At 48.9% G+C, this 10,776-nt stretch overlaps 1 protein-coding gene across 1 annotated transcript in view; it reads right to left on the bottom strand.

Moving 5' to 3' along the window:
- Positions 1-10,776, bottom strand: part of AARS2 (alanyl-tRNA synthetase 2, mitochondrial) — a 32,623-nt gene that overhangs the window by 13,671 nt on the left and 8,176 nt on the right. The window contains exons 3-11 of the mRNA XM_019549640.1: positions 10,221-10,366; positions 8,818-9,012; positions 8,243-8,387; positions 6,958-7,103; positions 6,460-6,568; positions 5,297-5,335; positions 3,804-3,915; positions 3,058-3,185; positions 2,057-2,207 (exon numbers count right to left, since the gene is read on the bottom strand). Of these exons, the coding sequence (XP_019405185.1) occupies positions 2,057-2,207; positions 3,058-3,185; positions 3,804-3,915; positions 5,297-5,335; positions 6,460-6,568; positions 6,958-7,103; positions 8,243-8,387; positions 8,818-9,012; positions 10,221-10,366 (1,171 nt within the window). The remainder of the gene's footprint in view (positions 1-2,056; positions 2,208-3,057; positions 3,186-3,803; positions 3,916-5,296; positions 5,336-6,459; positions 6,569-6,957; positions 7,104-8,242; positions 8,388-8,817; positions 9,013-10,220; positions 10,367-10,776) is intronic.

The following is a 10,776-nucleotide window of genomic DNA, read 5'->3' as shown; positions in this document are numbered from 1 at the left end:
AATTCAATTAGAAAGATAGAAAGCAAACCCAGTACTTCTATGTAACTAAGTAACAACACAACATTAAAAGTGGTATGGACATAAGAAAAACATTTTACTGAAATGTTTTAGACAAAGGATGCTTTAACTTTATTTAGGGAATTAACCAATTGTTTCTAGTCACCAAGGCCTCCAGGATTTTAGAACACGCAAGTCAGCCTCTCAACTCTAGGTTTTTGTATTGATAGGCTGGAAGAAAAACAAACAAACATGCCTTCCTCCTTTTTCAAGTGTTTTAGCAACTTTAAAGGAGCTAGTTCTTGAACTGGACAAAACTGAACAGAATGAAATGAAAAAGAAACAAGTTATTTTTACATCTGTAGAAATGGCTGCAGCTGCCAGAAGCTGGTTTGTCACTTCAGCAAACCATAAGTGCAAGTGCTCTGGTTGCAGTGACTTTCCATAGTAGTAAGGGGGATTGACTTTGCTAAAACATCAGCAACAACAATGCTCTGCTTGGATACTGTTTTTTTAAATCTAAGTGACTTCACATATTATGTCAAGTTTAGGCCCTCACATAGGTTGCCCTAATTTCAAACTTATTCTTAAAATAGGTCTAGTTTAACAAGAAAAATGCATTTTAATTAAAATGTCATTGGTTTTCACCCAACCCACGTACGAGCCTGTGTTCTATAAACTGCATTTCTCCAGCATACCAGATGGCTTATTATTCCTTGTAGGGGGAGGATGCTTGGCAAATCCCAAGGAGACCATGCATCAGATACCCACTCTAGCACTGTGCCGGCACTCTGGATGGTACCTGGTGTGGCAGAATGCCACCTCTGTCTCTCCCCAAAAACTCTGCTGTGTGACAATTTGGTTAACATGGTCACTGCAAAGGGCAGATTCCTCTGCCCCCTCTCTCAGGTGACCCTGAGTTATAACCTGAGCTGGATACATTCCTGAGGGAGGGGGGAAACCTGCTCCCTCTGCCTACATGACTGGCATCACATACTTGGGTGATAGGCTTATGCTCCCTACTGTTCTAAGCCAGGGGTGGGCAAAATGCAACCCAGGGGCAGGATGCGGCCTGCCAGGCCATTCTATCCGGCCCACAGGGCCCCTAAAAAATTTAGAAAATTAGTATTTATCTGCCCCTGGCTGCCTGTCATGCAGCCCTCAATGGTTTGCCAAAACTCAGTAAGTGGCCCTCCATCCGAAATAACTGCCCGCCCCTGTTCTAAGTAATGCCAACCTGACTGGGAGGGGGCTAGAGACCCTGCCAATGTACCCAGCAACCAGTAATGCATTTCAAATTGGCTGGCTAGCAGCCAACAGGTGCTGGCCTCTATTGGACCAGGTAAATGAGGTCATAAGTTCTATGCACGTTAAGGACTGCCCAGGAGGAGGGGCAGTAGCCATAATGAAAACTTAGAGAGAAGCTGGACCATCTGAAACTTGCTCTCTCTTGAAACTCATGATCAATGAACTGCCTGCCTCCAGAGGGAATCTCCACCTGCCTCTGGATGATACTCGTGAGTAAGCTACCTGAGATCTAAATTAGATATATAGCTTGTAGTAACTCAGACGCATGATCAAAGGCTACCCAGCCACCCTGTTTGCTCTATGAGATTTCTCTGACATTGCTCTACCCTGTACCCTATTCCAAACCTACTCCTTGTAACCAAAAAAGATCTCCTTTGTACCTAGCATGGGAGACTTATTGGGAGTGGGTCAATTATGCTTTGGGGTCCCTCTGGTTCTGCTGACTAAGGGAGACCACTATTTGTGCTTCAGACTGAGGGAAGCACCCCAAGTTCTTGAAGTGGGTTGAGTACCCTTCAAGGGCTACTAGGCCTGTATTTCCCACAGGGCACAGAGCCAGGATCACTTCAGACCCTTGGTGATGGCAGTGTTACCCCCAGGCTAGCAGGTGTGCTCCAGGAAGGAGGCTGGCCAGGCGTGAGGTGCCCCCAGGGAGGCAGTTGGAGCCTAGAAGGTGGTTTGGCACAGTGAGGCAAGTGGCTCGGCACAGGAGCATCCACCCGCTACTGGCCTGCCACACGTGGGCTCTTACCGTATCTGCCATCCGGCCCCAGTGTGTAGGCATATTTTGGTATGTCATTTGTCACAGGCACGCCGTCCCTCTGCAGCTGAGCCAGTGAATGCACATCCAGCTGTGCAGCAGACCCCTCCAGCTGTTCTGTCTGCTGGCTCCTAGCTTTCTTCTACACGGGAGCAAAAGCAAGAATTAAACCCCAGGACACCACTGTTTAATTCCCCACTGTTCCCTCTAAGCTGTGCAATATGTGCAGTTGTGCAGGTGTCCTCATGCCATGCTGCTAGGCGCATGCTGTGTAGCTTAGAGGAAATGCTGCAGGGCACTCTAGAAGCACCTGCGCCCTGAGGTCACTGGTTGTGGCCTCAGACCGTGGCAGCCATTCACTTTCCTTCCTTTACAGTAATATACTCAGTCAAAGCTGGGCTGCCTCAAGAAGCAACTGATGCTGGGCTGCTGTTAAACCAGGCAGTTGGCATTCAGTGCAGCTGCACTGCACTAAGCCACCTCTAACAGAGAAATCAAAAATGCTAATGTGCATTCTCTCTCTATATAGAGCGATAAGCACTTCAGTTGCAGCTTGGGAGGCTGAGGACTTTGATTTATCCACTACAAGGCCAGTAGGGGGGGTGGGATGGGAAGGGAAGAATGCAAGACTCCCACATAGGCCATCCATCCTGGAAAGACTCTGCTTTCACCACAGAGCATCTGTTAGGTTGTTTTGATCTAGTCAACCCTTCTGGGCACAGAGTCCACTGAGCTGACAGCTTCTAGAACATGTCCTGTAGAAAGCGGCATGAAAAGTTACACAACAAACTGCTCTCAGTAGGTACATTTCTCAGGTTGGAGTCAACCCCCTGAGCAGAGCACCAACCAAGGATTTTGAGGGAAGGCAAGAGGTAGTGCAGGGCACTAACAATGGGAGTCCTGACAGGCCCCATTTTGATCCACAGGAAAGAGTATTGGATACAAGCCATACCAATGGAAACACAGGTGGGAGGCCAGGTCCTGTTTCTTACCTCAGCATCTTCCTGGGCTAGCTTGTTCACAATTTCCCAGTCTAGCTGGATCCCCTTTTCTTCAAGCATCAAACCAATCAGGTCCAAGGGGAACCCCAGGTTTCCATAGATAGACCATGCCACCTCCACTGCAGAGGGACAGGAATGAGACTGAGCTCTGGATGGCCAAGGACAGAACATACAACAGCGTCACAGAAGTAATCTCTCATCACCTCTGACAGACTGCATGTATATCCCATCAGCAATGCTTCCTAACTAGGGGCAGTGCTGCCAGACAGCATGGAGCATTCTATCCTTCACCCCTAGGAATTACACATGCACAAAGACATCTGTAATTGTAACAGGCAGTTTGCTCCCACGAGGAAAATAACACAGCATGTCTTGTTGGGGGCAGAGTTCAAGACAGTGAATATGGGAAGGAAAGCCCCAGCCATGACAAAGCAGGGCACCGCAAATGCAGGAAGATCTTCTCAGGCTTCAGGATCATGGGGTGTGCCATTCTGTCTGGCACTAGCAGGTGCTAAGCTATGCTGTCAAACAGCGACCAGGTATGGAGGACTTTGTTCAAATCTGCCTTGTCCAGGAAGGGATTAAGCCCCCCTATCACCCACTACACGGGGAGGGGGCTAGTTGCTGTGTCTGTGGGTCAATCATGACCCAGTCAAAAGACCAAGCCACCCTCCATCCCTGGCAGGCTCCTGCTTCTGTTCCTCCTCTGTAGCAAGTAGTACTGGAGAGGAACTCACCTGGAAAGAGCTTGGAGGGCCCCATCTGCTGCAGGGTCCTGTCTATGATACGCCGGCCCCGCTGGAGGGAGGAGAGGAAGGCCACCTCATTCTCACTGATGATGGTCACAATCTGGTGGAAGAGCAGCAGCAGGCTCAGGATATGCTTCACAGGGAAGTGGTTCAAAGCTGTTCCTGTTTTTACCAGGGTAATTTCAGAAGTGGAATGGCTAGTTCTGAAGCACTTTGAAAGCCAAGTACACCTGCACCTTCATTTCTGGAGTGCATTAAAGGCACTTGGAACACTTCAAATGTTGCTACTGTGCACGTCCTCAGTGACATTCCCTTGGGGTGAGGTCCACAGTTAAATTTGTCCTCCAGAACCCTGCCTGCCCTGTGCCATGTTGACTAATCTGTGCTGGGAGCAGGCTGAGTGTCTACTAAGGGAGCTGCATTTGCCAGGGCAGAGACCACCTTTGTACATCTGTACAGGACTCTGCATAAAGGTGTTCTGGCTCAGGGCTATGGCTGCTAAGGGCTACAAATACCACTAGAGACCTCCTCCACCTCTGCTAGAAAGAACTAATCAGATACCTGCTGAGAGAGACCAGAGGGAACGCTTGGCGACACTGCAGGTGGGACATCCACTCTTGCACGTGAATGAGAAATCTGGATAAGGTGCCCCAAAGGTGCTGCTGGTTTTAGATTGAAAGATGCTGGTTGAGCTGGGCAGGGAAAAACTTGTAAAACAGCTGCCCCAAACACCTAGTTCTGCTTTGCTATATGAGTATGGGAAGTAGGAGATGCAAAGGATGTACTGGCAAGGGAACCCAAGCTCTGTGCTCCCAGACTTTTACCTCAGTCCAGGTGGTACACAAGCTGCCTTGGCTTCATCAGGGCACCCACCAGCCAATCCCAGTATAAGAAAACCCCATCCTGCAAGAGCCATGCTCAACTGCCACTGGAGGGTCTGCACCATGCACATAGTCCCTGACCATGCCTACGGTACCCACATACAGTCTCAGCTTGTCTGAGCTCAACCACATTCCTTTGGAAGCTCAGCCATGATAGAGGAGCAAACTCATCCCAAGGCAACACCTTGATATCCTGTTTTCTTGTATACAATATGCCCTTTTTTCTCTTGCATAAAACATGCCCCCTTTTCCTAAAAACCAGCTGCTGGAAAGTGCAATGTGCATTATATGTCAAAAATACATAAGAGCAGTTTCTGTTGCTTACTAGGTAAAAGTAAATGGAAAATTGGCATGACTCACAAGGGGCAGAACAATGAGTAGGCTCTGTTCCCTAGCTGCTGCTATTTGGTTACTTACTACAAAGAAAGATCTTATCTTCTTCATTCAGCCTTTAAAAACAAGGTGTGTATTTCATTCTGGGGCATGTTGCACGCAAGAAATTAAGGTAACCCACACAAACATCCCTCAAGAAGGCAACTTTGCACACCACAATTCCCATGACTGGTCAGCACGTCTTCCCAGCAGAATCCATGCTCTCACCTGATCCTCATTCTTCCTCAGCTCTGGATACGTATCCCCCTGGAGAGGCAATTTTGCAAAGCATTAGGATGCACTATCAGCATAAGAACCTTTCTTCCCCACATCCTCTGGGGTTGTGGACCAGCCTGAGTCTCATTCTTGCCCTTTCACCAACCCTCTTCACCTTGCGAGGGGCCCATCGTAGGACCAGGCCTGTTCTTGTTCACCATCTCTCCTGGCAATTACAATTAATACTGCATGCACATTCACTTCCCCCACCTTCACTGTAGAACCTCAAAGCACCTTACAAAGCATTAAAGCTGCTAGTCCCCTCACTATAAGAGGAAACTGGGTCACAGAGAGGGGAAACAACTTGGTTCAAGATTGGAATGGGTCAAGAGCAGATTCGGGAACAGCTGCCAGTATTTTGACATCCCAGAGTCATCACTTTGCCGCTTGCCTCTCTGATAGAGCTGTACTATAATTCATTCTGTTATTAAATATGACACAAACTCCCCTGTGAGTTGAGGTGACAGGTGACTGACAGGCATAAAGGAAATGTTTCTGTAATGCCTGAAGACCAGGTAGCACTGAGGTAGGACTTTAAGAATAGTGATAAGGTGTGCTCAGAGCTGGATTCATAGCTACTATCTCATGGCCAACTGCTCTCCCATTTACTGTTGCAGGGATCTCTCATGTCCTCTCTCACCCCATTTACCATGGCATGGCAGCTCCAACAACTTGATTATGTAGAAGCGGGCCCGGAGGAAAACATTTGATGGGTTTACTATTTCTTTCGATAGGTTTTTAGCAACTGGAAATAAAAGGAAGGAGATCCAGCAACCCTGGAACAGGTTGCTCTGCACCGGCCAAAGCTTGCTAGCCACTATGCCAGAGTGCATATTATGTTGTAGCCCTTTCCTTGTCTTGTTCACACTTGGGCTAAATGCATTGTTTAGCCCAATGAACCCTTGACCCTGCAAAATAAGGGCATGATGTGGCTCTGGGATAAGCAGAGCACAATGTCAAAGATCCCCCAGTTCCTGGGGCTTTCACATCAGATACAAATTCCTGACAAGAGTAGCTGCCCTAGAGTCAGGCAAGAAATATCTGGAGGCTCATCCAGACAGTCTGGCTTAGGAGCAGATCTATCCCTCCCACCTACGGAAGACCTTCCTGCTTACCAGAATTCCCACCACAGCAGGAACCAAGCTGGCCAGGAGCCCAGGAGGAGCATGCAAGACTTCAGAGCAAAACCGGACAGCTCTTCGCAGGATCCGGCGCAATACCACCCTGAGGGAAGGGGAGAGTTCCTTGGTGTCCCAAGCCAGCTCTCCTTCTGTCTGACTCCCTTAATGCCCATCCGCCATCTCCCCTTCAAATACCCACGTTTCCCTCTCTCTCATAGTCGCATGAAAGCTCTCCTTACTCCTTCACACCACTCCAGAGATAATCTGCAGGGGTGACCCAGCAGGTAATCAAGGCGAAATCCATCCTGCTCTGTGCCCTTTGTTTCTCTCTCTCCATACCCTTGCTTCTTTCTCACTCCACCCACTTTGCTCCTATCCCAACTTCTTGACTCACGCTGTAACTGCCTTTCCCCCTTGCCCCTGCCCACAAACTCTACTCATGTTCCTACCCTTTCTTCTGAGTTACCCTTCCTTGTAACCCTGCTTCCTTACTCGGCTCCAGACATGCCTGGGTACACGCCGTCAGCAATGCACACGGAGAGGGCGCGCACATGATCTGCAACCACACGGTAGGCCATGTTCATGCATTTGACATCAGCCTTCCCAACCAGGCCCTGGTACCCAGGCCCTCCACAGCCCTGTGAGATCAGAAAGGGAGATATTTCAGCAGAGACAACTAGATCTGAAGAGAAAGCTTGCATCAGGATGTTCCTGGCTGTACACTGGATGATATAGGTCTAGGAAAGTGTTTCTCTGGCCTGGTTCTAGCCTGTGGCAAGCTCCTTTCACCAAGCATGCACCTAATCTCCTTACACTTGCTTCACACTGCCTTGTATGCCAGCTGATTCTCATGAAAGCCCTTTCAGCACACAAGTGTACAGAAGTAACGTGGGTCAGAGAATATATCAGAAATAAGGACTTGATCACTTGAAGCAATTAAAATCCCAGGGCACTTGTAACATGCAGCAAAAATGCCAGTGTTCTGGTAATGTCCCAATCTGAGAACTCCTTCCTAGCTGTTCATTACTCTGCTGTGATTCAAGCTGGATGCACGCCCAGGTCTAAGCTGTTGTGCTGTGCTGCTAGGTTGGGGCGGGCAATTATTTTGGGCAGAGGGCCGCTTACTGAGTTTTGGCAAACCATCGAGGGCTGCATGACAGGCAGCCCGGGGTAGATAAATATTAATTTTCTAAATTTTTTAGGGGACCCATGGGCTGGATAGAATGGCCTGGTGGGTGGCACCTGGCCCCCAGGCCGCATTTTGCCCACCCCTGTGCTAGGTGTTATCCGAGAGCCTTTGTATCCCACCTGAAGAGTGCTGGATAAGCAGCGTCTACACCAGTGATTTACAACTTCTTCAGTCATGGCACCCCTCCACCATTTTTCTGAATGTGGCAGCACCCTTGGTTGAGAAACACCGATGGTGCTGCCTCACTGTCCTCAGTGCTTGTCAACTGGGTGGGGCTGTCTCAAAGTAAAAGTGACCTAGGAAGGGCTGCAACGTGTGTGCTCCCTCCTCCTGCATTAAGGTTCTATAATCCAGAAGCAGGACAAGTGGAACTTTCCTGTGCGCCTCCCAGTTGATGGGAGATGGAGCTGTAATGCAGCGAGAGTGAGGGCGTGTTGCAGCCTTACAGGTGGGGCAACTTTTCCTGTGTTGCAACACGTCTGAGGTGGTCTTGCAGCAGTCTGGTTGAGAACCAAAGCTCTGCACATTAGAGAGGCTGATGTGCTTTTGGCTCAGCTGTGACTCTGGGAGGGGACAACAGATCCTCACCTTGTGGATGGCGTCCAGAATGGGGGTGAAGAGATCCGTGTCGTAGTTCGAGCGCTTGCCCTGCAAGATTGTCACCAGCCGTTCTAGGCCCATTCCTGTGTCCACATGATGCTGAGGCAACGGACGCAGACTCCCACTGGCCTCTCTAGCAATGCACCAGCCCCCGCCCAAAGAACAAAACAAAGAGAAGCAGAAGTGAGCTCTGGATCAAGTGTCAGAGCAAACAGCTGGTGAGTTGAGAAAGGGGCCATCAGATGGGGATGGACGCAGCAGTGGGGCAAGCAAGAAGTGGGCAGCAGCAGTTCAGGGAAGCAGAACTGACTGGAACAGGAGCAATGTAAAGGGGGATACAGGGCCCAGGGCAGAGACGGATGTAGCAGGGACAAAGGAACATGTGATGCGAAGGGACAACAGAAGCTTGGAGGAAGGACAGATGTTTCAAAAACTCCTGCCTTCCCATGTACTACTGCCATCAGGAAAAGAACAGGATCTCTGAGGAAGTCAGTAGGTCTGACAGGTGCTCAGATTATAGAGTGCAGTTCTGAGCCATCCCTGGTGATCCTGCTACCCAGTACCTGTCATACTGCATGAAAACCAGGTTCCAGATTTCCACCACATCAGGGTTGTCTTGGTTCACCAATGCTGCTGCATTCCTTCCACCACCTATGTGGTCATAGTGGATCTCTGTGCAGGGACCACAGGGGCCTGTATCCCCCATCTCCCAGAAGTTCTCTTTCAGTGGGAAAGGAAGCACGTGGCTCGGACATACCCTGAAAAGAAAGGCAGTGAAGCTGACCAGGCTGGACCCTTCCACTGGATGCCTGTGCTACAAACCTCCATGGAGCAGGCAGAGGAGCAAGAGAGGTGAGTTATCTCCAACTGCACTGATGCACTGAATTGCCTCCATTCCTGCTTGACCAGGAGAGCAGCCACCATCACTGGAGCATATTCTGAGAGAATGAACATCTGGAAGAGCTCTAAATGGGGCCAGAGAGCTCAAGAGACCTAGGATCAAGAGTGTTGGGTTCCAGGAAAACACATTACCCTGGCATCCATGCACTTCCCACCTGAAACAAAAGTTCCTGTCAACATGTTTCATCCCTGTCCTGAAGAGACCACCAGTAGGTCTGCGATAATAACTCAGTCACAGAATCACAGAAAATTAGGATTGGAAGGGACCTCAGGAGGCCATCTAGCCCAACCTCCTGCTCAGAGCAGGACTTCCCCCAAACATATTGTTCCATCCACAATTTTGTCTAGCCAGGTGTTAAAAACCTCTGAGGATGGAGATTCCACAACCTCTCTGAGTAATCTGTTCCAGGCTTTACTACCCTCCTACTGAGAAAGATTTTCCTAATATCCAACCTAACTTCTCTTGTTGCAACTTGAGACCATTGCTCCTTGTTCTGTTATATGTCATCAGTGAGAACAATTTAGCTCCATCCTCTTTGGAACCACCGTTCAGGTAGTGGAAGGTTGCTAGTAAAACTTCCTCCATCTTCTTTCCTCCAGATTAAATAAGCCCAGCTCCCTCAGCCTTTCCTCGTAAATCATGTGCCCTAGCCTCTAAACGTTTTTGTTGCCCTCTGCTGGTCTCTCTCCAATTTGTCCACATCCCTTCTATAGTAGAGGGTCCAAATCTGGATACAGCACTCCATCTGCTCAGCCCTGAGCCTCTCAGCAGGCAGAAAATAAAATACCCTTGCCTGAGATGAGAGCATTGTGTGATCATCTTCCCTGAAACCAGGACTGAGAATGCCAGCCTCATTTCACCCAGGCCAGGAAACCTTCAACTTTCACACTAACTCAGAGCAACCCAGAAATGAGATGCTGCTAGGTTGTAGGGCCGTTTGTGGAATTCATGACAATCCAAGCAATGTGGCAACCAAGTACATAAAAGAAAGTGAAAACAATGACAGTGTTTTTGCCTGAACATTTGCATCATATTAGCAAAAGAGAAGGCCCAAGCCATGCTTACCCCAGACTCAGCCAAATGTCTCTGCTCTCCTCATCTGCACTCAGCCCCAGTGAGGAGTCCCCTCCAAAATAGGTGACATAGAGACGGTCTTGAGGGATCTCATAGATCTTTGTCAAAAGTTCCCAGGCCATGCTGCAAGCCTCCTCCTGAACAAAGGTAAGGAAACAATGGGAAGCATAGCTATTTGGGAGCACAGAGGCGTGAGTAATGTGAAAATAAGGTATAGAGCAGGGGCAGAAAATCCAGCCCACCAGACCATTCTATCCGGCCCATGGACCCCCTAAAATTTAGAAAATCGGTATTTATCTGCTCCTGGCTAGCTGTTAAAGATGACAGGCAACAAGGGCAGTCCCCTCTATGTACAATACACAAACCCATGTAAATGAGGACAAAAATATTTTTTAAAATCAAATTTCATGTATTTCATAGACATTAGGGCTGGAAGGGACCTTGGAAGATCATCGAGTGCAGCCCCCTGCCCAAAGGGCAGGAAGTCAGCTGGGGTCATAGGATCCCAGCAAGATAAGCATCCAATTTGCTCTTGAAGGTGTTCAGT

The sequence above is a fragment of the Crocodylus porosus genome, unplaced genomic scaffold, assembly GCF_001723895.1.
Source record: "Crocodylus porosus isolate Cpor-Errol unplaced genomic scaffold, CroPor_comp1, whole genome shotgun sequence".
NCBI classification, from domain to species: domain Eukaryota; kingdom Metazoa; phylum Chordata; order Crocodylia; family Crocodylidae; genus Crocodylus; species Crocodylus porosus.
This window is presented reverse-complemented; position numbering and strand designations above follow the sequence as displayed.